At 38.6% G+C, this 27,181-nt stretch overlaps 3 protein-coding genes across 6 annotated transcripts; 2 read left to right on the top strand and 1 right to left on the bottom strand.

Annotated features, from left to right (window-relative positions):
- Positions 1–2,863: 2,863 nt before the first annotated feature.
- On the bottom strand, positions 2,864–7,822 carry slc25a47a (solute carrier family 25 member 47a). Of its 2 annotated transcripts, XM_086061793.1 has the most exons (8): positions 7,611–7,822; positions 7,215–7,445; positions 6,329–6,363; positions 5,511–5,554; positions 5,344–5,415; positions 4,415–4,594; positions 4,088–4,343; positions 2,864–4,014 (listed from the first exon to the last, which is right to left on the bottom strand). In XM_086061793.1, the coding sequence occupies exons 4-8, from the start codon at positions 5,541–5,543 to the stop codon at positions 3,701–3,703; spliced, it is 855 nt and encodes a 284-aa protein (XP_085917919.1). In that variant the 5' UTR covers positions 5,544–5,554; positions 6,329–6,363; positions 7,215–7,445; positions 7,611–7,822; the 3' UTR covers positions 2,864–3,700. The 2 variants fall into 2 exon arrangements, with proteins under 2 accessions (XP_085917919.1, XP_085917918.1); XM_086061792.1 differs by lacking the exon at positions 6,329–6,363 and having other exon boundaries at positions 7,611–7,821.
- A 204-nt stretch (positions 7,823–8,026) lies between these two features.
- Positions 8,027–15,091, top strand: LOC147158628 (mitochondrial basic amino acids transporter-like). Its single transcript, XM_086061387.1, has 4 exons — positions 8,027–8,398; positions 12,101–12,144; positions 12,333–12,416; positions 13,714–15,091. Exons 1-4 carry the CDS (start codon positions 8,371–8,373, stop codon positions 14,476–14,478), a joined length of 921 nt encoding a protein of 306 aa, XP_085917513.1. The 5' UTR covers positions 8,027–8,370; the 3' UTR covers positions 14,479–15,091.
- Positions 15,092–17,719: 2,628 nt separating this feature from the next.
- Positions 17,720–26,017, top strand: sytl3 (synaptotagmin-like 3). 3 transcript variants are annotated; one of them, XM_086061324.1, is made up of 13 exons: positions 17,720–17,778; positions 20,503–20,714; positions 21,216–21,431; positions 22,117–22,184; positions 22,277–22,328; positions 22,421–22,487; positions 22,565–22,637; positions 22,862–22,980; positions 23,715–23,837; positions 24,098–24,267; positions 24,354–24,450; positions 24,838–25,008; positions 25,153–26,017. In XM_086061324.1, exons 2-13 carry the CDS (start codon positions 20,617–20,619, stop codon positions 25,237–25,239), a joined length of 1,341 nt encoding a protein of 446 aa, XP_085917450.1. In that variant the 5' UTR covers positions 17,720–17,778; positions 20,503–20,616; the 3' UTR covers positions 25,240–26,017. The 3 variants fall into 3 exon arrangements, with proteins under 3 accessions (XP_085917450.1, XP_085917451.1, XP_085917452.1); XM_086061325.1 differs by lacking the exon at positions 17,720–17,778 and adding an exon at positions 18,209–18,310; XM_086061326.1 differs by lacking the exon at positions 17,720–17,778 and having other exon boundaries at positions 20,425–20,714.
- Positions 26,018–27,181: the final 1,164 nt, after the last annotated feature.

Here is a 27,181-nt window from a genome sequence, read left to right on the forward strand (position 1 = left end):
CGAGATCCATGTGCAGCTGCGCCGTTGCCGCTCTGTGCATTGCTCATTAATGTCCTTCAGCACATTCGCTGTTTTTTTTTTTTGCGGAATCCTGCTTGATGTTGCCAAGGGTATCTGATGATGATTTTACCTTCTGTTTTCTTTGGTACGGACAATAGTGTACAGACTCTCAAGTTCCCGTTTGTTCGTAGCCTCAGAATTCATTATCGTGTTCAGTTTTCTCATGTTTTCTGTACTTCCCCTCTCTGGATGTCCTTGATATGTGGTCTTTCTCCTGTGTAGTTGTCCCTATCCATGTGTATACCACAGAGGAGGCGGGACTTCCGACTTCCTGGTTTTAACGCATCAGCTTTGTTTCCGTTTCCTGTTTGCGACGTGTGGGCGGCGTCCCAGTCCTTGCGCTTCCGCCTTTGTGCCCCTCGGTTTGCGCGTTCCCGTCAACGGGCGCGGGTGTGTCGTGCGTCTGTCTCCGTGCGAGTGTTGGAACCCGGAAATCGGAAGTCACGTGGCATCTACCCCATTTGCCTTGTCAAGATTGTGTCTATTGATTCTGGCGCCATTTTGTGGCATCTTAGACATTACAGAATTAGCACCCAAAAAAAATCTAAAAATGGGGAGTATCGGTGAATAATGAAATTGAACCGCAAATAGGGTGGGGATTACTTCATTAGACTACTTTGTCCGTAAGATATCATCTTTAATACCTCTTTTTGTTCATCGCTTCACCATCTTCCTAATTGCGCCCTTTACAACATGACATGCTATATACTCCCATCCGCTCTCTCATATTCCTCCATTTATCCCCCCCCCCCCCACCCCCGTTCTGATTGATGCCATTGTGCCGGGGCCCAGGGCCGCCTGAGCGGCTGCAATTTTTTTCCCCAGCAGCACACGTCACCGCCGCGAGAGCGCAGACCTCCCAAAATAGCCCAGGCGGCAATTGGCGCGAAAAGGGGGGCCCCGAGTGCGACGAGTGTTACAAGAAAGACCGACGGTGTGCAGACCATGATGCGGACGAGGCAGGAAGACTGATGCAGCGTCCGTTATTAGCGCGTTTTATCACCTTTTTTTTCCCCCCACACAGCTGGGGCTCGCTACGCAGCTTTTATGTGAAGATGTGATGTCAGCGAGCTGCTTGGAATGGTAATGATCTCACAAAGCCACTGAACCCATAAAAATGCCACCAGTCTAGTTTTTTTTTTTTTTACTACGTGGTTAACATAGTTAACGTCCCAAACCGTCTCACTTTTCTTCCACACGATTTTTGTCTTTGTGGAATACTATTAAACCATGTTGCAATATATGTATGCTGCAATATAAATCAAGTGCACGTTGAGAACTGTGCAGGGAAAAACAACATGTGCTACATTTTGAGCCCCCACTTCTGTTGCCAAAAGTGGTTTGATTGGAACGTTATCATTAAGCAAGGTCGTCTCCGTATAATGTAAGGTCATCTTTTTTTACAATTCTCATCCATTGCTAGTTAGGTTCCATAAACGCCACAGGTAAGTGAAATACAGGCATGTTTAAAAAAAAAAAAAAAAATAGAATTTCTTAAGTATTTGAACACACAAATACAGTAATACAGATGTATTTTTTATTAGGAGAGAACAAAACCAATGGATGACAAAAATACTTTATATATACTATATCGATTCCTCACATTAAACATTCAATGTTTTCCCCTCCAAACTAACAAACTCATTCTTTCACAATATATGTCAATAATCATGCCCAAAGATGTACATGATAAAAATGTAACTACCGCCGTCGCTTTCTGTAGCGTTTTAAAGCAGGATTACAGAGGATGACATTAAATCATTTTCAATAACACTTAGGTTGTTTTGACAACTTGAGAAGAGTCTAGCTGGAGACCACGGACGAGTGGAGCTCTACCGGAAACACGTGACCTCCAATTCTGTATTTTTATTATTTTTTTACTAAGCCTAACCCTAACTATAACACTAAATATAACCATAATATTAACTCAAATTAACGTAAATGTAGTATTATTTGTATTTTTTAGTATATTTCGCTGTTTTAACGAAGACTGCTGTTGGCGCTTCCGTCACCACAGGAACACGTGACCCCCATTTGAACACCAAAGTTGTAGCGCAGCGCCACCGAATGGCGAATGTAACGTAGCGTAATTGCAGTACATCGTGTGTTATACACTTCACGTTGGTTTGTCTGAACAATTAAATAAGGTGGATGAATGGAATCTGATTTATGTTGTGATGGAAATATTAAATAAGAAAAGTTGAGGCGGGTGCTGAAGAAGTACTTTTCATCATTCTGTACTGGGCACGAAGCTCCTTCTAGTTGTTGCATTCCTTTGTAGTACCAACTCTGATTCCCAGGATTTTTTCTTCGTAACAGCCGTTAAAATCGACGTAATTGTTGCGTGAGATCATCTGAAACAGATAAACACGTTTTAAGAGGCTCGGCCAAGCCTCTTGTCTGCACGTGAGCGTTGAAACAAAACAAAACATAAAAAGCTTTTTGGAAACAGCCATTACGGTTGTCACGCCTCGTCCATTGAGCCAGCGTAGTCGCACGTGTTTGTTCTCGTGGGTCTAACTGGAAATTATAAACATGAGGCAATTATGCGTACAAACTTTTTTTTTTTTTACTTGACCTCCTAACAAGTCCAATTTGCTTGAGCTGCACTGACAGGAAGAGAGCAATTCTAAAGATATCCACAAGGGGGCGAAAATTCCCCCCAAAACGCCAATGCTTGACATTGTAATTTTCCTCCTCGTTTGCGTACTGCTATTTAAATCTAGCCCCCACCCCCCAAAAAATTTATGTTTTTAACTTGGCAAGTTGAGGAGAATGAACCAAATTTGATTTTTCAACAAAATTTTGTTGAGTCACCTTTATTGTACTATTATTCAAGGCACATACCTTATTGTGACATGAATAAATCAGCAACGATAAACGCAAAAATATTAGGATGCAACATTTCACACTAATTTAAAAAAATAATCCAATTCAACAAGTGCAGATAAATATGAATTTTAATGTGCGTGTTGCAGCTTTGTTTTTTTTCCAGTCTTATTGCAGTTCTTTCCGGCCTTGACTTGACAATGGGGTGGCTTGGCTCGCCACCTAGAGGCCATAAGTGGTTACTTCTTAATGACCACATGTGATTAAACTGGTGGACCCTCGGAACCTCAACAAATCTAGTCTAACCCTTTGATTTAAATGAAAATGTTATTTTAAAAATCGCTAATTATAGCGTACACACACATACCCTGTGTAGACTTTTTATATGCACTTATGGGGAGAAAATTACTCATTCACTGCCATAGACGTCCAAAAATCATTTGAACTATTTCTATTAGTTTAACATTTTTTCCCCACTTTTGTTAACAAGAGTATGAAAACCTAGAAACAAATATTTTATATTTAAAACAGATGTAAAATTTGTGATTAATCGTGAGTTAACTGTTGAAGTCATGCGATTAATTACAATTAAAAAATGTAATCGCCTGACGCCCCTAATTTTAAGTGTTTATTTTCTCTTAAAGAAAATATTTTTCATGCCCTTGTTAACAAAAGTAGAAAAAATGTTAAACAAATAGAAACAGTTCAAATGAATTTTTGACGTTTATAGGCGTCAATGGCAGTGAATGAGCTAGCCAATTCCGAGCTCCAGTTAAGTTTCGACTTAAACAGTCGCCAAAACGCATTGTTGTCATTCCAAGCCCACCCGCGGGCTGTCGGTGCTGTCCGGCTTGGCCTGCAAGAGGCCGGTGAAATGCTCGTAGGTGACAAACACCACCAGGTTGACGGGGAAGGCTCGCAGGCAGTTGATGCCCAGGCTGCGGAAGAAAACCGCCACTCCCTCGGTGCGCGCGGTCTCCGCGATGCAGTGGACCAGCCCCCTGTAGCGCCGCGTCACCCGAGCGCCGTCCATCTGCCAGCGGGCCTTAATCACGTCCATTGGTGTGCTAATGGACCACGCCACCGTTCCCGCGAAGCCCCCGGCCAACATCACTGCGCTCCAGCCTGCAAGAGGAGACGAATGTGATTGTGTAAACAAACCCCAAGGAAGCGATAACATGGATTACTCGTCCGTCACCTGGCTTCTCCGCCCCGCTGCCCGTCAGCCACTCACAAATGGTGTTGTAGGTCAGAAAGTACATGGCGAACCCGGGGCCGTCCCTGAGCGCCAGCGGCAGGGCTCCCCGGTACAGCCCTCGCAGGTTCTCCTCCTTGAAGATGCTCAGCAGGCAGTGGACCGGCCCGCGGTACTTGGGCTTGGTCCCTCGCCGCAACGACTCCGTCTGACACTGGAGGCGCACTTTGATCATGTCGCCGGGCGCTACAAACAACACCTTGGAAAGGAGCAGGGCGCGGGATAGTCAAAAATGTTGACGGCGCCGCGTTGGCGAGTCGTACCGCTTACCTGCGTTATCCCGCCCACCAGCCCCGAGAGGAAGATCTCGGGCTTGGTGCCGGGGCTGCGGGCGGTGCCTCGCGCCTGCTTCAGACACTGCAGACAGTTTCTGTAGGTTCCGAACGCCACCGAGGACGTGACGGAGATGGTTGCCATTGGCAACGACATGCCTTTGAAGAAGCCGTGCGCCTGATGACATCACAGAAAATATTATTGGGCATCCAGTATGTGTTTCAAGAGCTAAAATTCCAAATTCAGAGAAATCTGATCTATTTTAAGTAGTGATATCAAAATTAGTGCGTTCGTTTTGAGTTAATTCAAAGTTCCTTTAACGCCACTATTTTATTTTTTTTAAACGTGCGATTAATGACCGCCCCATACTTGGAAAGCCTGTACAGGCAGCAGACATGTCCATGTCAAAATTAGTAATACGTTTAATAATAATGCATACATTTGTGGAGACTGGGGTCAAGTTGTATTTTACAGTTTTTAAAAATGTAATTAGTTCATGTTAAAGATTAGATAGCTCTTAATATGAAAAGAAAAATGTACTGAGCTGTCACTAACGTCTTACAAATGCAGTTATGCCATCTAGTGGCAGAAAAATGACCTTGACACAAATCAATATCACACTCGTCTTTTTAATTTTGACTAATGACTAAAAGATGCAGCCGTATTTCTATTAGTTTAACATTTCCCCCCAGTTTTATGTTAACGAGCATAAAAACATAGAAAAAAAATATTTTATTGTACATTTACAACAGATATAAAATTTGCGATTAATCACGAGTTAACTATTGAAGTCATGCGATTCATTACGATTAAATGTTTTAATCGCTAGACACCCCTAATTTTAAGTATTTATTTTCTCTAAAAGAAAACATTTCCAATGAACTCTCATCTTATATAATGAAGATGCCACGTGCGCATATTCTCACCCCTTCTCTGGAAAACGTGGTGGCAACACACTGCCATATTCCCGTAAACTGTCTTTGGGTTTGGATCCGGACCTGCACAATGGCAGCAGATGAGCGTTGAGCTTTACATTTAGTTTCAAATCATATTTGCAATTTTTTTTTTTCTCGAAAAATGGAAAGTGTTCAACCTTGACCGTGTCCAGGGGGTATCCCACCGCCATGCCACAGGCCCCTGTGCAAAGAAACAAGAGCATCAACGACACACACTCACAATGCCTGCCGGAACTTCTCCTTTCACTTTTGGCTCCAAGCAAATTGACTCGTTACATTTTTTTCTTTCTTTCTCGCCACGTCTTACCACTTTTCTATTTTACATTTGCAGTTTCGTTCAACGGCACATTATTGTCGCAACTTTATTCTCGTACGGTTGCAAATTAACTTTACTATCTGAATCTGAAATTGTTTTCTCATAACATCACTTTTTTTCTTCTTGTAACACTGCAAGTTCTTTCCTGTAACATCACTTGACTCTCAAACACAATTTTTTTTTTTCTTGGAACATTAATTCTTTATTTTCCTAATAGTCGTATGTCTTTCTTAGAGCTTTACGTATTTTTTCAATTTTTATCCTTTTTTTTTGTCTTGTAACAGATTTTTTTTTTCTGGTACGGAATGTTACAACTTTCTTGTAACCTCACTTTTTTTTTCTTCCAACTCTGCAACTACTTGTTGAAACATTGCAATTTTATTCCCGGCACTTTGCGATTTGATCTCATAACATCGCTCCTTAATTCTTGTAACATGATGACTTTTGACCGCGTAACTGCTATTTTTCTTTCTGGTAACTACTTTGTTACTCTCGTAACGGCTACAACTTTTGTCGTAACCTCAATTCTTTCTCATAACGTGGCAACTTTATTCTTATCCCCCCCCCCCCAAATCACTTCTGCATTCTTATAACATTAAAACTTTTTTCCCTTGTAAGTACAATTAGGGACGTACTTACCATTAGGCGAGATTTCCAGAGGCGGCCCAAACGTCCTATAAAAACTGATTTAATAAAGGTTGCTTCGATTTAAAGCAATGATTTAAAGCAAGGATATTCTTACATCTTGTGCTTCAAAACATTAAAATACTTAATCACACCTAATCGATCATAATCCACATTAATGTGAACTACTACCACTTCCAACCGCATCCAATCAACGGACTAATCGTTGCTCTTCTTACTATTATAAAGTTAAGGGGGAGGAAAATGCACTTTTAACAAAACTACAGATATTAGGATATTTTCATCACGAACATGTGAGTCATAATATTGAAGCTGTATCATGATATTAAATGTTAATTCATGTTAGCAATTACAGTAGAAGTACTGTAACGATTCACTCAAGAAGGAATTTAAGGACTTCGGTTAGCTCAAGAAATAAGCTTTTGTCTGATAATTTACTTTTTAGTTGATAATAAATAATATAATAATCTTTAACTAATTTTAAAACAATGATATATATATATATAATAAAACTCCATAATTCAGGAGAACAAACAGATATGAAACTAGTAACTGACAAATTTCAAAACCTGGCCTACATTACTCACCATTTTTCATAATTGAACTAAGTAAAAAAAATAATAAAAAAAGCATTTAATTTGAGCAGGGGCACCTAAAGAGAGAGAGAGAAACGCTACCGGCACATTCCTGACTAAATTACTACGGAAGCCGCGTGGTTCAAATTATAAACCAGTATGCCAGGTTCGTTAGTTACGTGACTCTCTACAAGTTGTTTATGATCTAAATGTTAGTTAATACGTACGTTCACTGTACAATGTCGATGGTAGTTAAAACACATAACATCGAATTTAGTAGCCGCCATGTTGTCGTCCGCTGTTACCTGCCAAGGAGCCGGACACGAAATCAGCGATGTGCATCCTTGTCAGCATGCAAACAGAACGCGGCGTGTATTTGTTTCTCGGCACGAAGCCATTCTTCTTCTTTCCGCTGCTGCTGCCTCGCCCTGCATCTGCTTAACCTTGCATGCGTGACTGACTGTTGCGTCACTTCGAGTGGTGGAGTCACGTGTCGGAAGAGCCAAACGTCACAGCCATTTCCGGGTTTAGCCGAACTGCAAATAAGTAAATAAATAAAAAAATATGAATGGCATGTATTGGTTAAAACAAACACATTTCGTTACATGGTATCTCTTTTCGAGACATTTCACATAAACAGGCTGTGGTTCTGAGTCTGTTTAAAGGCACATTCCGAAGCAAAAACCGTTAAGGTTACGTACCACGTGACGTAAATAAAAGCCTCGCTCCCCCTTATTATGGTACTTCCGGTTGTCGTTTCACTGTGAAGTATTATACTCACTGCATCGGTTTCATGTAATTTTGTGAAACAAATATCAAAGTTGATTCTTCTGTGACGTAATTCAAAGCCAGGAGCCACTTTCCCCGTGTTAGCCAGTAGCAGGCGAGAAGCGTCCACGCAGGTGCCTGCTTCGTTCCAGGTTTTTGATTGGTCAGAAACCACCCCGACGTAGTTCAAACCTTTGGAGCTCCATCTCACCACTTTAGCCAATCATAGGACATTATTATTAATGTAAGCAGGTGTCGGCTCCGTCCTCGGCCTCTGATTGGTCGGATAGCTACCAAGCCCCTCCCCTCGCGAGTTTACTTCCTTTGACGCTCACTGCTCCAAGGCAACCTCTGTGAAGCACGGGACACCGAGAAGCTGTCAAGCGCGCTTCTGGGAGGACGAATAGGTCACACGGCAGTTTTGTTAGCATAAAATAAACACTAAATTATAAATTGGCAGCCTAACGTGACAGAGAAGTCAATAAGGAGGGAAGAGGCTCGCTAAACGTCGCTTTAATTAGTTGATTAGCCAAGATTTAGGCTGTCACGAGTGTTGTCATTACGCGCGTCGGCTTCCGGGTAGTCGATTCACTAACTAGGTGTGGAAAAGAAACGAGGTTAAAGTGTTTTCCTCAGAGTGGCTATTATTAAAAAAAAAAAAAAAAAAAAAACGCAAGCAGGTGAGGAGCGGTGATGGACTTCGTTGCTGGCTGCATTGGCGGTAAGTGCGGCTCGTCTCCCCGCGCCTCCCGCCCGTTTTCCTAAAGTGATGCAACTCCGTGTTCACATTTCGACTAAGTGCATTTTCAAAGCACGAGCGCGGGTGGGCACACTCAGGTTCGCTCATGAACTTGTCACCGCAGAGTGCACAGTCGGAAGGTGTGACGGTGGTCGTGGAATGGAACATCACTGGTGTGTGAGAATATGCTAAATTGCACAAAGCGATAATAAGCATCAGCGATGGAAACGTCTGTTATTTTGCAAAACATTTGTTGTATTACATGGGAAATGTGATGATTATTATTTTTTCTACATCAATTTGTAATGAGATACAAAGTCTTGTTTTTATGCAAATAATGCAAAGTCGGAATATTACAAATTTGCATATGATGAGGAGTGTAATTTGAGGTAAATACAGTTTATGTTGACATAATAGATTTGGATTATCACGCGCAAATGACTTTAACTCATTCACTGCCATTGACGGGTATATACATAAAAAATGCTATTTATTTAATCCCCCCCCACACACACACTTTTGTTAACAAGAGTATAAAAACCTAGATTTTTTTTATTGTACATTTAAAACAGATATAAAATTTGTGATTAATCGTGAGTTAACTATTGAAGTCGTGCAATTAATTACAATTAAAAAATGTAATCGTCTGATGCCCCTAATTTTTAATCATCTTTTCTTGTAACTGCATTTCTTCATTGTAACTTTTCAATTCTCATAACTTTAAAAGTCTTTCTTGCAACTTGGAAAACAATCTTGTGACATCATTCTTGGCTTTAAAAAAAACAAAACAACTTTTTTTTTAATGTCTCTACTGTTTACTGCGATCTTTACCTGTCGACTCGCATAACACACGGTCCGCCACTACGGCGGGCAAGGCGAATGAATGACGTTTGGTCAAGGTCAGGCCCTCGTTGGTTGTTGTTCCGTTTTGGGTTGAGCGCGAAATGGCAACTCGAGCTCGTCACCCAGTGGCGGGTGTGTACAGGTTACACACGCGCACACGACACAGATGATAGGACAGGGTTTGCACGCGCCCCCGCGCTGACCAATGGCAGGCTTTGTCTATACTGTAGTATGCTGCTGGAGCATGTGCTTGTCAACATTAGCCTGGCCTACTTTGTTGTTTATTTCTTAGTGCCTGTTCTTATTCGTTAAGACACAGTTGTCAAAATAAGTTGAATTTTACTGTAAAGCTTTAAGAATCTAATTGAATTAATTACAAACCCAATTCCCCAAAAAGTTTGGACACTAAACAAATTGAATACAAACTGAATGCAATTATGTGGAAGTGGCAAATTTTTATATTTTATTCAGAATAGAAGATAGAGAACAGGTCAAAAGTTGAAACTGAGAAAATGTATCATTTTAAGGGAAAACTATAGGGCTGGGAATCTTTGACTGTCTCATGATTCGATTCGATTACGATTTTTGGGTCTGCGATTCGATTCAGAACGATTTTAGATTCAAAATTATTTGATTGACAATGATTTCTGCTTCAAAAGAATTGTCATGATCTACTCCAGTCGGACTCGCTAATGCTAACTAGCGTGACACTCGTGGCACTTTTATCACTCAAAAGAACGTCTGTTCATACAAAATGCTTCAGGAATGTATACAGAGAAGCATCTTAGCATCTTACACTGCAAAAAAAAAAAAAACCTTTTATTGGAATAACTTGATCATGACTTTTTGCTTCTGTGTGGCTACAACTTAACAGTGTATGAGAACGAGCGGAATCACACTGCCCCTAAGTGGCCAAATCGTGTACAACATGAACAGTGCTCCCAATAAAGGCACACACAAACAAGGGTATAAAAGTATAAAATAATTGAAATAAAATCGATTTTGGGACATTTTAAATCGATTCTGAATCGTACTAAATGAGAATCGCGATTCTTATGAGAATCGATTTTTTGGGCACACCACTAGGAAACTATGTTGATTTTAAATTCCATGGTATCTGTTGTGGTTGTTTTTTTGTGTCTGTGACACACTACAGGTAGTAGTAGATTGAGGTCAATGGCCGGCGTCATTTGTGTCAAACACACACATGCTTGTGTTCTTTTCCTGGCGCTCAGCTGACGGCCGCGCTCTTTACAAATAGGTCATGTGATCAAGCAGGTGCTTATGTGGGATTAGCACTCAGACGTTTGTTTACAACCGATAGTCGGCAACCTCCACAGGCTTTGACGCAACAGCCCTTCCCTTTTGAATCTTATCATTTATGAAAAAACGATATAAGATATAGATTTTCTTTCATTCTCACTTCAAAGTCACTTGCATTTTTTGAGTTTTGCTTGTCCAGCAGGACTTCTTGTATCATCTGTAAATATCATGATTATTAACTCATTCACTGCCATTGACGGCTCTAGACGTCAAAAATTCATTTGAACTATTTATATTAGTTTAACATTTTTCCCACTTTTGTTAACAAGAGCATGAAAACCTATACTTTTTTTTATTGTACATTTAGAATAGATATAAAATTTGTGATTAATCGTGAGTCAACTAGTGAAGTCATGCGATTAATTACAATTACAAACTTTAATCGCCTGATGCCCCAAATTTTTTTTAACAATGTTTTCATTTTTCTTTTTTTATTCATTCACTACCATTGATGGCTATAAAGGTCAAAAAAATCATTTAAACTATTTCTATTAGTTTAACATTTTTCCCACTTTTGTTAAGAGTATGAAAACCTATAATTTTAATAATAATAATAAATAATAATGTAATTTTTTTATTGTACATTTAGAACAGATATAAAATTTTTAGTTAACTAGTGAAGTCATGCGATTAATTACAATAAAAAACATTGAATCGCCTGTCGCTCCTAATTTTTAATAATCTCTTCTTTTTTTTAAAATAAATGTATGGCAGTGAATGAGTTAATATTCCTCTTATAGCTGCAAATTATGTTTTATGTTCAGTTCCTTCCACTTGACTAAAGTCTTGAGTTTTACGATCATGCACTTTAGCTGCCTTTGAGGTGCCGAGGAATAGAATGCAGCGCCATATTTTTATCCAGTGTGAAGGTGCCTGCGCACTGCACAAGACTCTACAAGGACTCAGGTGACTCAGGACGTAACTGATCTTTGGTCAGCCCTGCCTATCGCCGCTCAGAAAAACAATGGTTTAATAATTTAGCCGCATGCCAGCCACCAATAAATAAATGAGAGAGACTCTGAAAATGAATTTGTCCTGATCGTACTAATAAAAAGGTGTTGTTGTTTTTTTTCCCCAAAAAGCCTGAATCTTCATTTTTTCAAATCATACTTAGAAAAAGTCATTTGATTAAGAAAAAGACAAATAATTTTTTTAAGAGTCCTAATCTTATGAAAATATTTGTTTTTAGTTTTAGGTTTAAAAATAAATTCAAAAAAGTAAAAAAAAAAGTTTTTTTTTTGTATTTAATTTTAAATTTTAAATTTTAACATTTAAATTAAAAAAATGTTATTTTTTTTTATTTTTTTTTTACTAGCAACAATATATCGATCTTACATACAGTGAACCCAGCATTCACATTTTTTGGGTGGGAACCTATTATCTGTGATTTACTGAAAAACTCAATATACCAGCTTTGCAATATACCAACCACATTCCGTGTTGAGTCAACAAGATGGATGTGCATGCTTTAGAATAAATTAATATATTTTGAATACCCTGTTTGTGGTTTGTCCTCAGGTGCTGCTGGAGTTTTAGTTGGTCACCCATTTGACACAGTGAAGGTAAGAAATGCTGTTTGTACATAAGCACGTGAACAAAATTAATGAATTAATGTTAATGAAAGGGGGGGAGCACAAAGGTCACTGAAATAGCATAAAACTGAGAAAACTCAGTGAAACCGCAGCCAAATGGTCTGACCCTCATTGCCATCAGTGCGTTCACAAAGTGCGTGTTTGTGTTTTTCCTCCAGGTCAGACTGCAAGTCCAGAATGTTAATAAGCCTCTATACCGCGGCACCTTTCACTGTTTCCAATCGATCATACGCCAGGAGTCGGTACGTATATAGACTTGACTCCCTTCTGTTTTACATGAAATATGAAAAATGTGTCCTACAAACATAAACAATAACGAATTGGTGGGTTGGAGGGGCTTAGAGTAGAGCAGCTGCTCCTCCACATCGAGAGGAGCAGGACGAAGTGGCTCGGGTATTTGGTTAGGATGCCTCCTGGCTTCCTGGTGAAGTGTTGCGGGCATGTCCCATCGGGTGGAGGCCCCAGGAACAAAATGGCCGCCCGCACCCCTGAGATAGATACAAATTGGCAGATTTCTATTTCTTAATTTATATTCCACAAATGCAATATTAATTAAAATACTGTGTTTAGAGTAAACCAGTAGGGCTGTATAAAACATAATGTGGAGAACATTTTTGAGTTCTCCTTTTAAAAAAATTTAAATGAATTTTTCCCCCCCAATATATTTCAATGGATATCCATTATACACAGATTTCTGCTAATTGTGGGCCGGCAAGTCCCCTTACCCTGTAGTCTTATTTGTTTTTGTTTTTAAAGTATTTTATTGAAAAGTCATAATTTTGAGAGAGAGAAAAAACGTCATTTTTTTTCAAAATTCATTGTCTTTTTTTGTCCAGAATAGTTTATTTTTTTAAATATATTTTTAAAACTTATTTTATATATTTATTTATTCTTATCTTAGTAGAACCTTTTTTAAGATTTGTTTTTAATATTTTCTTTACTTTTTTAATATATGTATTATAAGTTACACATGTTTTCAAAATTCCTTGTCTTTTATTAAATATGTTTTATTTTGTCCAGAATAGTTTTGATTAAAAATATTTTTTACCTTATTTTTATACTTTATATATATTTATATATATATATATATATTTTTTTAAATAAAACACTTTTAATTAAGATTTTTTTTAAATATTTTGAGGTAAAAAAAAAACATATTTTTCCAAAAATTCATTGTCTTTTTTAAAATAAGTTTTATTTTGTCCAGAACAGTTTTAGATTTAAAAATATTTATTTTATTTATTTTAATTTTAGTATAAGTTTTAATTAAGATTTGTTAAATATGTTTTTAACTTATTTTTTATATATATTTATTATAAGTCAATATTATATATTCAAGTTTTATCTTAGAACAGTTTTAATAAAAAAAAAAATTAAAACGTATTTTTATATATTAATTTATTTTAATTTTAGAAGTTTTAATTAAACTATTTTTAAAATATTTTTTTAACTTATTTTTGCTTATTATTATTGTTTTTTTAAATGTACTTATTTTCACAACTCATTAGTAGTAATCATCTCTTCTGTACCTCCTTCCAGATGTTTGGTTTGTACAAAGGCATCGGCTCCCCCATGATGGGCCTGACCTTCATCAACGCCATCGTGTTCGGCGTGCAGGGCAACGCCATGCGCATGCTGGACCAGGACACGCCCACCAACCAGTTCCTGGCGGGCGCTGCGGCGGGCGCCATCCAATGCGTCATCTGTTGCCCCATGGAGCTCGCCAAGACGCGCATGCAGCTGCAAGGCTCGGGCGAGAAGAAGTCCTCCCGGAAGATGTACAAGAACTCGTTGGACTGCTTGGTGCGTATCTACCGGCGCGAGGGCGTGCGGGGCATCAACAGGGGCATGGTGACGACTTTCATCCGCGAGACGCCCGCTTTTGGCTTCTACTTCCTGGCGTACGACGTGCTGACGCGGCAGCTGGGCTGCGAGCCCGAAGACCGCTACATGATCCCCAAGCTGCTGTTCGCCGGCGGGATGGCGGGCATCGCCTCGTGGCTCTCCACCTACCCGGTGGACGTGATCAAGTCGCGGCTGCAGGCGGACGGCGTGGGCGGCGTCAACCAATACGGCGGCATCGCCGACTGCGTGCGGCAGAGCGTGCGCAAGGAGGGCTACCTGGTGTTCACGCGGGGGCTCACCTCCACACTGCTGCGCGCCTTCCCCGTCAACGCCGCCACATTCGCCACCGTCACGCTGGTGCTCATGTACGCGCGGGGGCCCGAGCAGGGCCGCAACGACTGCGAGGCGGCGCCCCAGCCCGCCAGCCGACACCCTCAAGGTCAGACCTCCGGCCTGTGAGTCTCCTCCCCTTCTATACTGATATGACATTTTACAGCCTAGCAAGGGAAAGTCCAAAGCGCTAATCGCTGTGAGCGCCGACTGCTTTTCTCGAACTCAAAACTACGTCAACTTTTGCTACAGAGAGGCTGGAAGTGGAAGGAAAAAAAAAAAACATGTTGAGATTTTTGCTGTTGAGTTACTTTGGTACTGAACAGATGGACTTGTGCATTTAGAGGTTATTAAAGGTCAAATGAAGTTGACCTGTAAAGGTTAGAGTACATTTTAGGCTCATCCTGAAATGGCACCTATCAAATATCTGTAACCTTTTTGTGAGTAAGTGTGTGTGTGTGTGTACTCGGGTTTGTATCACATCATGGGGGAGCATTTTCTGCTGGGTTTCTATCATTGTGGGGACGGACCACGCGTCCTTGTGGGGACATTTTGGTGGTCCCCATTAGTCCAGACCCCTTTTTGAGGGTCAAGACTTGGTTTTAGAGTTTAGGTTTGAATTGGGTTTTGGTTGAGATTAGGGAATCAGTTGTGATGGTTAACGTTTCGGGGGGTTCGGAAATGCATTATGTCAATGAGATGTCCCCACTAGAAATGTAGACCCAACATGTGTGTGTGTGTGTGTGTGTATACATATATATATATATATATATATATATATATATATATATATATATATATATATATATATATATATATATAATATATTTTGGATTGTTTAAGGACAATTGTCTTCCTGTAAAAAATGATTTTTGGGACCACATTTAAAAGATTACTGTAAATGTAATACCACAAAAGTCATAATATGAAGGAAATGGAGTAATAGTTGTATGTTAAGTTAAAGTTAAATATTTATTGGAACCAAAAAAGCCATATTTTTGCAAGAAAAGGTATTGTTAAAAAATAAATAAATAAATAAATAAAAAATTGCATCCCACCGCCCCAACCCCCCCCCAAAAAATCTTATTTTCTTTTTTTTTTAAATCATAGGATAGTAAAATATATATATATATATATATATTTTTAAACTATTATCTTAAAATAAAATAATAATGGAATCTTTTTTGTTTTTTAATCTCAGGGTAGTAAAATATATATATTTTAAATTATTATCTTTAATTAGTTAATTTAATTAATTAAAAAATAATTCTCAACATAGAATCTGAAAAAGTACGATTTTACTTTTTAGAAAAATTCCTAAAAAACAAACAAACACGATTGCAACTAATTTTCCTTCCCCCAAAATACAACCATATCATCATAATATTGCACCTTATTGTGTCAAAAAGAACACAACTGTAATCTTAACCCCCCAAAAATAATTTTATTCTTGTAAATTTACCAAAAAGATTCTGGTATCCTCGTTAGCAAATGTTTCTTTTTTCTGTGGCCCCACTGGTTGGTCTTCCTGCCTTACTGAGGACAAAGCACCTTGTTGTCTCCGAACAACAAGAACAACAACAACAAAATCTCTTGTCAATGAGTTAAATTGTCATCGCAGCTATTTTGTGTCGAATACTGAAAATATTATTTGATTGACACAAGGGAACAAAAGTGCTTTTTGAAATGCACAAGCAGGACATTTTTATGATGTGACTTAGCATGAAAACGGCGCGTGGGGGGACCAACGACCCGAAGAGGAGTTGAGCATCTTATACTGAATCTGGAATGTTTTTTTCTTTTTCTTTGAAGTTAATTGGTCAATTTGACGAATGTACTGTATTTACTCATTTGTGTTTTTGAAAACTGTTCAAAAATAATCATACTGTCTCCCGTGCAGCCTTTTGAATCCTGAATGCTGGATTTTGTCGAGCTATGCAATCAGCCTCGCATCAAATCAAAACATTTGCATTTTTGTTTTTATTTATTCTGTCAAAGAACGGTTCAAACTTCCCATATGAACTAAGAATGTTTTTTGTTTTTTTTTCCTCTGCATTGTTACTGAGACACTTGAAAAAATCTATAAAGGAGTTTTAGGGCCACACAAAAGAGGTCAATGGCAGTAAATGAATTAAAATGACTTTATTTTCATGATGAGTTTTGCTAAAAAAAACAACAACAATACAATAAAATGCCTTGGCTACTTTTTCCCACTTTCGGTGTCGCTCTACTACTCCTTGCTAATTGTTTGCAAAGGCGGATGAAAAACTTCACCCCATTCTTGCCATTGGACTGTTTTTGTGGCTTTACTCCTTACACAAGCCGAGTTAATGTGATGGAAGAAACGCTTTGGAGATTGTACAAAGAAATACTGTACATATGCACAGTATAGATTCCTATTTTTTCAGTCCCTTGAATGTCACAAATGTACAGTTGGAAAGTTTTACCTCACGGAGTGGGCTGTGAAAAATTTGACATATATGCTGTATATATAATATATATTTTGTTGTTGGGGTACGTATCTGCACAATTAAGTAAATAAATGTGTTCTGTTTCAAAATTCCATAGCATCTTTTTTTTTTGCTTTTTAATTGCTTATTTTAAGAATTAAATCATATTTCCTCCGTTTTAAAAAAAAATATTTTATGCTAGTATGTTTACCAAATGTAGCTAAAAGGGGGAGTTTGATGAAATCCGAAGCTGCACCTTTCACAGTGGCCTTTTATTGTGGGCAGTCTAAGGCACACCTGTGCACTACTCATGGTGTCTAATCAGCATCTTGATATGGCACTCCTGTGAGGTGGGATGGATTATCTCGGCAAAAAGAAAAAGTGCTCACTATCACAGATTTAGACTGGTATGTGAACAATATTTGAGAAGAATGGTGATAATGTGTATGTGGTAAAAGTTTTCGATCTTTGAGTTCATCTGGGAAAAAAAATGGGAGCAAAAACAGAAGTGTTCATATTTTTGTTGATAGATCGTTGTCCGGCGCTATGCACTCGAGCGCCACCCGGTGGTGACCTGTCATGATGACTGCTTTGGTTTTGGTTGGTTTTATATATATATATATATATATATATATATATATATATATATATATATATATATATATATATATATATATATATATAATTATTTGTATTATATTTTTATATTCTTTAAAAATATATATATATATTTAATTTTGCCGTTTTTTGGGGTGATTCACGTTCATTTTTGTGTGTAACCATTTCTAATGGTAATCCAAAACCCTGCCAACAATAAAATAAAAATCGGAAATTGGCCCAAAAAACAAAAAAAATACACACTCAGGAAGCCTTCATCACAGATTGCAGCTGTGCGACTACAAAAAAAGGAAGGAAAATGTGTTTGAAGTCAGCGACCACATCGCCACGCTGACTTCTCTGGGGTGCACTGAGCCAGAAGGTAAGCATTTTGTACCTTTAACTTTGTACCATTTACATTGTTGTGTTTTTTTTTTTTGTTCAAGGCAATTCATCCACATTTGATAAGGAGGGTCATTGTTCCTGTTATGGTACTTTGTTAAAGCCTCAATTAGTTAAATGATCACTTTGTCTCGCTGTCAAGCTAAATAGGCTTTCTTCTTGTGTCATGACATTTACATTATGGTACGGATTGTCACTTGTCTTTTGTATTGAATCAATATTGAATGACTATGCAAATTTATATTTGAAATAACATGTCACCAGTCTGCGCAAACAAGCCTGACAAGACAAGCGTGAGAGTTTACCGTCATTTGGACTGTGGTGGTCATTGTGGCTTCTCTTTTTTTAGGGCTGGTAGCGGGGGCGTGGGGGCGGGTTCAGGAAACTCAGCTGATACTTAGGAAATACGTCTGCTACCTCATAATCAAGCATGAGGTGGAAATGTGACTACAGTTATTTTTACCACCACGACTGCAGTTGGCTTCTTGTGTGGCCCGACGTCTCTTCACAAAGTACGAGGCAACATTCACCACTAAAACTAGTGTGACTAGCTGAAAATTAAATTCTCACCAGGAACTATTTATGATCAATTTAATCGCTTGTCAGTCTGTTGTGTTATTACTTTAGCTAATGCTAATGCTCGTTTATTTTTATTTATTTTTTGTTGGGTAACGTGTGGCGGTTTCAGACAAGGACAGCCATGGACAGGCGTTGCTGGACCAAAAATATAGTCTTTGGCATTACTACGCGTGATGGGGAAAGTGTAGCAGTCTTGTACACATGATCGTTTAAATTCATGGCAAAAAAAGTACACGGAAAGGCAAACGAGGAAGTGACCAACAAAACGAAGAGGCGCGGTGCCACACTGCGGACTTTTACAATTGGCACAACATACCTTGCGGGCGCACATTGTAAGGTTAGAAACGCGCCACCAGAAACGCTGAGCGGGTGTTCGGCCTGACTACATTTCCCATGAGTCTTAGACACAGAAGCAGGAAGTAGTTCTAGTTCCGGTATTACGTAAATAGGAATGAATTTAACAGTTAAATTTGTTTTTAATTGATTTATTGTATGAACTGCTATGACAACTGTGTGACTGACACGTGGTTCAAACAATTGCTTTGTTGACTAGATTTTTTTTTTTTAAAGACGGGATGCCGGGACGGGACCTGCGTAAAAGCGGGACAAAACAATGGGGAAGGCAAAAATCGCCATTAAAGCGCGTGTGATACATAGTTTAAAATCTAGTTTAAGGATTTAGTCCTGTGAACTTTCAATTTGAATAGATTTCCGACCTATTTTCCGCAAAGACCATAATGCTAACTGCATTAGCTGTCATCCTTTTAGATGGTTTTGGTTTCAATACAAGGTCCACTCTTATGTCCTGCTGTTCAGTTAAGATAATTTCATTATCATTTCAGTCCACAAGATGGATCTTGTTCCATTACTCAATGAGTTTGACGTTAACTCATTCACTGCCATTGACGGCTATAAACGTCAAAAATCAAGTTTAATATTAAAAAAATTAGTTTAATATTTTTTTCCACTTTTGTTAACAAGAGTATAAAAACCTAGATTTTTTTATTGTACATTTAGAACAGATATGAAATGAGTGATTAATCGCGAGTTAACTAGTGAAGTCATGGAAATTAATTACAATTAAAACATTTAATCATCTGACGTCCCTAATTTTTAATAATCTTTTTCTTTTTTAATTAGGGGCATCGGGCAATTACATTTTTATTGTAATTAATCACATGACTTCACTAGTTAACTCATAAATTAATTAAAATTAACTTAACTATTTCTATTAGATTAAAAAAAAATCTACTTTTGTTAACAAGAGTATAAAAACCTAGATTTTTTTTATTGTACATTTAGAACAGATATAAAATGAGTAATTAATCGCGAGTTAACTGGTGAAGTCATGCGATTAATTACAATTAAAAACTTGAATCGCCTGACGCCCCGAATTTTTAATAATCTTCCCTTTACTTTTTTTTATTCATTCACTGCCATTGACGGCTATAAACGTCAAAAATTCATTTGAACTATTTCTATTAGTTTAACATTTTTTTCATAATTTTGTTAACAAGAGTATAAAAACCTAGATTTGTAAAATGTAAAATTTGTGGTTAATCGTGAGTTAACTAGTGAAGTCATGCGATTAATTACAATTAAAAAAATTGCCTCTTGCCTTTAATTTTTAATAATCTTTTATTTTTATTTTTATGAATTTATGGCAATAAATGAGTCCAAAAAAACCGTTAGATGAGTAAGCAGCCACCTCGCTCTTTTGTCAGTACACTAAACATGAAAGTAGAGCTGGTTTTCCGGCGAATACGAACGTGCAAGAGACCGAACTACAAAACCGAGAGGAGGTAAATAATGCAAACTTTGGCATTTGCCTTTGGTCTGCAGACGTGCTCTCGCTGCCCGGAGAGGTTCAATAGACGTCAAAGTGATTTAAAGGGAGGCTGATGATGAGTCCAAATGGATAGTGACAGTGATCCTGAGAGAGAAAAAAAAACATTAGCAGTACTCTTGCTGCCTGAGAGGGAGGAGTTTTATATTCAGAGGGGAAGACACAGTTTTAATCATCCAAGCAGAAAACGGTAGCAGGTATTGATATCTGCTCAGGAAGTCTTATCTGGTTCTGACGCAGAGCAATAACCTTCGCATGCGCACTTCTCGAATCTTTCAGCTCCGGGTGCCGACCAGGTTTAAGAGGCGTTCAGGATCCAGCGCAGAGAAGGGGAAAGTGACACATCGTTAAGGACGGTCGGCGAAAGGTCCGAATGACCAGAGATTTAAAAAAATGGATTTGAGTTTGCTTCAAGTTCTGGAGAGGGAGAGGATTTTGGAAGTCCTTCGGAGAGACAAACTGTTACGTGCAATGGAAGAAGACAGGATCAGGTGAGAGATTTCATCCCTGGGGAATGACTTTTCTGGCACTCTATTGTTGGAAATCGTGACTAACGATACCTGTTTAATAGCGCATAGTAACTGCGATTGATTCTTGTCCGGACTATGAAGGACTGGCTATTCACTGGCAGAACTGTCCTTGGGCTTTTGTACTGAAAATGCTTTAACACTGGCCTCATTAGCAACCGGATCAACTGGTGGTTCAGTATCTTGCTCAAAGACACTTGGTCACAAAGGGTTGGGGATGGAACTCACAACCTTCAGTCCCGCTTCATAAATATATTGTAAGATCTTGGAAATGGAATGGTTTTTTTGGGGCGGTTCTGACAGGAGCGAAAAAAACGTTTTTGCTTCTCGCCCAAATTCTCTGAAGTAGCTTCAAGCTCGCCTGGCACCTTTAATGAGGACAAAAAAAAAATCATGGATTGATGTAAAACACAATACTCAACGATAGATTCACGTTTCTATGATGTTTCCAATGACCGACATCAGGAGGATGAAAGTCCAGCTCCAGGATCTTCGACGGAAAGGCGCAAAGAGTTATTCCAAGAAGTATGGCGAGCGGACGTGTGCGCGGTGCCAGAGGCAGCTGGGAAAGTTCTGCAACGCGGGCGCGGTCTGCCGCGGATGCAGTCACCGAATCTGCAGCAGGTGCCGCGTGTGCGTGGGAGAAGTGGCGTGGAAGTGCACCGTCTGCTACGCTTGCAGGTAGACTGCCTGAAGCGTGAGTCATCTGGTGACCTTAAGTGCAAAAAAAAAAAAAAATCACTTTAGCTAACCGTGGCTTTATTTGAATTATTTAGTCTTACACACATACAACCTGAGAACCTTGAAAAACCGAGTACCAACGGGTACGCTCTGCAATATGTCCTTATGGACTGCGGGTTTTTCGGTCAAGAGACAAAGATTTGAAGAGGCACTGACTTCATTCAAATCTCCGATTTCTGCTTCACCGGACAACAATTTATTGAACCATGGGCAAAAAAGCCAAGGTCTGGGCCATACCTTTTTGTTACTTGTAACGTCCCACCTTAGTACATGTGTCCTTGTCCTTTGTCCATTTTTTTTTTTAATCTAGACCACAGGTCTCAAACTCATCAGGTGCGTTGGAGGAAGGAAACTCCTCCAGCCCTCATGGACCAGGGTTTGAGATCTGTGACCTAAACTTGATTGAAAACCCGTAAGGTCACGAGGGGGGCAAATCGAACTAAAATTGGAGTTCTTATGCAAGAGTAAATATTTCGATTCCAACTGATTTTTGCTGATAGAACGCTGACCAAAAATGTAAAAAAAAACCAACTAAATTCTTGGTGTAAAATCCCCAAATGCTTCAACTTAGTTTCACAAAACACTGTAAACGATAAAACTGCTTGTCTTGTTTGATCGTTCCCAGAGAAGTAAAGGTCCGGTCTGGAGATTGGTTTTTGGAGGAAAAGACAAAGAAATTTCCTTCTATGACAGGTTCGTTTAGGTCAATTCATCAACATTGCAAGGAATCGACCACAAAATTCACAATGGATGCATTTCTGCTTTCCACTTGTTTTGTTTCACAGACAAATATGAGACAGCTGGGGAAGAACTGTTAAAGACCTACAATGTGCTGAGGTACCTTTAACTCACTCCGTTTGTGCGTGTACATCCATTTAAATTGTTTTTTTTTTAAACAGTTTTATATTTCTCTATAATATTTTGCACAGCCACATAGCAATTGTGCCACCGACTCCGCCGGCCTCCTCAATATTCGACTATGTGAGCAGATCTGTGGTAAGGCGCATACTTAACTTACTCATTTAAAATGAAAATGATACGTAAAGGGCCATCATTTGTGTGTATACCATCAGAATTCCAAAAAGTCCAGCGTTCTACACAAATCAATGGATGATCTTCTATTTTCATTCGCCAGCGATGATAAAAGTAAGTCATGAGTAAAAAAAAAAAAAGTCTGCAGAACTTGAATCAGAATTGACCCCCCCCCCCCAAAAAAAAATGGAAGCTCTGTTTCAAATGTGACACTTCCTTATGATACTAATCAGCTAACCACTACGAACTGCAAAGTTGTATCAGGTGTGACAGTAACAGCGTTGCGCAAAATCCTGTGACACCACCGAGATGTTGTCATGTTTTTTTTTTTTTCGTAGAGATGTCCTCATCTCAAAACGACGTCTCAGCAAACCTGCTCAACGTGGACCGCGGCGAACATTTGCACTACAGCGCCCAGAAGAGCCACTCTGACACCAACATCAACAAATCTGTCAAAGTAAGTCATGTGAATTTGAAGTCGCACAATTCATGTCGTATCAGCATTAGCGTCATAGCTCATTTTATTCGCGAGAGTTGTATGCCGTCTTTCCGCACACGTTAAAAGCATTAAAGTGATGTCAGTTAACAAAAAGATATTCCCATTGCCCAATAACAACTTTTCTAATTGGACAAACAAAGTAAATGTTTTTCTTCAATAAAATAAACCAGAGCAATGGAAGCTAACCTTAAGCACCTTTTTTTTTTTTTTTAGGTACACTACCCTGCTAAGATTCAAACAATGAATTTCAGAACTCTGTAGTAAACATGCTAACCACTAGTACCCCATGCTACCACGTGCTAGCCGCTGTTATATTTATATATCAAAGTAACAAAACACTCTTTAATGCGCTCTCCTTGATTAACTCACACAAGTCTAAAATCAAAATAATCCATGTAAAACCAACATGTACAAAACAAAACTCTTACCTTTGATCACAAGCGATGGCATGTGGCTAACGCTAACTAAAAACATTAGCATAGCAGTCGACCACACTTTTTGGACTTCGCGGTCTCTTTAGCCTCCTAATCTTCGCTCAGTGATGATTTGATCTAGTTTTGTAACTTTTGAGGGATTTTTATTTATTTTTTTGCTCCAAAACAAATTAATGTTATCTGGAGCAGTTAAGAATGAGTATTTTATAATGAATGGTCTATTCTACCCCACTAACACTTTACAAATGTCACCATCAGCTCTACCATGGCCCAAGTCTTCCCAACCTGTTCAAGAGAAACAAAGACAGCAACCAGGAAGGCTCCTCCACCGGCGCAGAAGAAGAAACCTCCAATAGTTCGGAAAACTCTGATGGAAAGCGAGTGCGTGCAAGCTAATACATGAAGCTAGCTTGAAGCTAGCTTAGCATATTATCCAACATTCTCTCATCACTTGATGCTTTCTGGTCTTCTTAGGCTAAAACGGAAGTTGTGTTTTGTTTTACAGCAGGATTAGCACTAACACATGAAGCTAGCTTGAAGCTATCTTAGCATATTATCCAACAGTCACTCCTCACTTGATGCTTTCTGGTCTTCTTAGGCTAAATCGGAAGATGTGTTTTTGTTTGTTTTTATCCCCCCAGGGCAGCTACAGTAGCATTAGCACTGAATGCAGCCTGCTTGAGAGCATCAGTGCTAGCGGAGACATGGAGCTAGCACTAACCTACAACTCCGACACTTCCTGTCTGGAGATCACAGTGGGAGCGTGTCGGAACCTCCCCCACGGAAACACCAAGAAGAAGAGGTGTCACCCGTAAGGATAAATTAGGATAATTGTTCTGTCTGTTTTGGTGCATGAGTCCAAAAATGGCTAAAATGTAGCGCGTCGTCCTCGCGCAGGTACGTCAAACTCTACATGATGCCACCCAAGAGCGACAAACGAAAGACAGCAGTCAAGAGAAACACCATCCATCCCGTTTTTAATGAACTTTTTCAAGTAAGACACATTAAGGCTGGATTTATTAGAATAAAACAATACCACTGACATCACAGTACCTAAGGGCTCAGGTAACGACCAGTCACGGTTTACCTGTTTTCTGGGTTTGGTCATGTGATGTTGGCAAGCTGGGCTGTGATTGGTTGTTACATGAGCCCTGAGCAACATGGACAAAATGGATATAATATGGATTAAAATGGGTGGATTTTACTGCTTAATTCATATACAACAATATTAATAATCAGAATACAATGTTTAGACTGTTTGTGGTAACATCACCACTTCATTGGCATAACATTTTTTATTTTTTATTTTTTTATTTTTTTACATGCTCGTTTGCAATTGTCAGTCTACCTTTTACTTGGATTGACTAACCTCTTTGAACAGTATCCCGTAGAGCGCCACCTGCTGACTGGAAAGAGACTGCAGGCTTCTGTGTGGCATTCTGGATCTCTGCACAAGAAAGTTTTTCTGGGCGAGGTCCTCATTCCGCTGGATGGTTTTCAGTTCGAAAACCAAGACTTCCAGCGCTTCAACTGGTACCCGCTGTGTCCGCAGGTAAGAGCACACATAACATTTATAGTTAGTTGTTAGTACAAATTGTGCATTATAATAGTCACTGAGACAATGGAAATGTAAATAAGTAAGTGTGACACCTTTTTCTTGCGTCGCAAAGTTCCATGTTGGCTTGTGTTTCCTCAGCGGAGTAAATGTCCAGAGGGTGGCGCTGTGGAGCTGAATGAAGGAGATCTGCTGTCCAGATTGCATTTCGGTTTCAGCAGTCAGTGAATGACTGTTCAGCCGTGATTTCTGGCATATATTTAAGCAACTGCAGACGTTTTTTCACTCGTATTGCAATCCAAAATACATACATGAACACATACAGATATAATATGTTATTTATTATATATATTTTTATTTAATTTTTTAAATTATTTATGCCAAAGAAATTACTACTTTTTTTTTATATTTGCACTTCCACATCCATCCATTCATATGTAACTAAATGTGATTAATTATTGCTTGCAGAAAAATATAAATTATGAGTATGAGTATCTTGTAAATTAATAGAACAGGGAAAAGGAAAAAGTAGACAAAAAATGATAAAAACGCAAATATGGATGATGGATAAAATGTGTTCAAAGGAAAATTTCATTAATCACCATTTACAAAATAAAACTATACTTTAAAAATGTAATAACAATACAGTACAAATAATAGAATAATAGTACCAAAAAAAAAAATGTTAAAAAAAAGTTCAGTCAATTAATTATAAAATTACAAATAACCTTCTTACAATAATCGCCTAAGCTATTCCCCCCCCCCCCCCCCAGATTTTTCAGGAAACACAAAAAATTGAACCATTTGCATCATGAGAAGATGAAAATGACATTTATTTAGAAGGTGCCGATATGAAAAATATTAAATACAGTACATACAAATATTATATAAATAAAAACAAAATCAATACTTTAAATTCTAATTAATTGGTAGAGTTTAATAGACTAGTACCATACTGTATATAGAACTTCTTTCTTTTTTTTTGCTGTACTCGAATGAAGTGTAATTGCACATCCACTACAGCAGGTGGCAGTGGCGCTCTCTTTGTCAGAGAGTGCACAACATGTATTATCTTTTTTTTGGACAATTTTATGACAAATGATACTATTTATAGTCGCAGCTAAGATTATTTGGGGGGGGAGGGTTGCGGGGAGGCTAATGTCTTCTTCCTTGGGGGGTGCAACAAAAAATAGAGAAGTTGTGTGTTGACTATGTGCTCCAAAGTGCTAATGCGCTCACGGATGTTTCTTCTTTGCGCATGCCAGTGGGTGTGTTATGTTCGTGTATGTTTTGGTGTGTGTTTTTGAGTGTGCTAGGAGTGTTGAGTGTTAGATAGGAAACAGGGTGTGTCTATTTGTGTCTGACTGACTTTGGGAGAAGGCTCAGGCCAGCTTGGATGCAGGTGGATGGGCGGAGTCCAACAAACATCACTTCTATGGGGACATGTTTGCTTTTGTCTGGTTGAGCTGATCAATATTGCATCTAAAAGGAGTTGTCGTGGAGAATTGTGGTGGCGATTAACAATGTGTTCTGTTTTATATTCGTTTTTTTTTTTTTTTAAATTACATCACAGTTGGATGTAAAAGGAAGCAGGACAAAAGTATTTATTGATGTATTTATTTTTAATATTTTACCATTACATTTTGGTGGTATTTGACAGTTTAGTTTTACTTATAAATGTTCCCATGGTGTGTTTTTTTTTAATTCAGTTGAGTTAATGTCAAATTTGAGTTTATTGACTCGCTTTATAAAAAAAGAAAATAAAAAAAGCTCTCATTGGATCTTATTGATTGTGCAGGTGTGCGACTACGCCACACAAAGAGGCCTTTCTCTCCGAGCGTGTGAAACAAAACCTTCAATGTCCGGTTTCTACAAAGAATACAAAACATATTCTCGCAGGGGTGGTGATGTCATGCAATCACAATTCTGCTCTCAATCACAACAGCAAACTTGGGTGACACAAGCTCGACGCCGAAAAATACATCAAATGAACGTAGGAGGAATCTGTTTGAAAAGCTTGCATACTGCATACAGCAGTATCTGACATCAAGATCATGCCTCCAAGTTGTAGGGAGTACATACGTGCCTGGAAAATATGAAATGTCATGTTCTGAGAATACATTTGTATTATATTAGTAATATTTTATGAGAGAAAAAAAATATGTTTATA

Source organism: Leptonotus elevatus, chromosome 18 (genome assembly GCF_054856555.1).
Source record: "Leptonotus elevatus isolate MCC_2025b chromosome 18, RoL_Lele_1.0, whole genome shotgun sequence".
Lineage (NCBI taxonomy): Eukaryota > Metazoa > Chordata > Actinopteri > Syngnathiformes > Syngnathidae > Leptonotus > Leptonotus elevatus.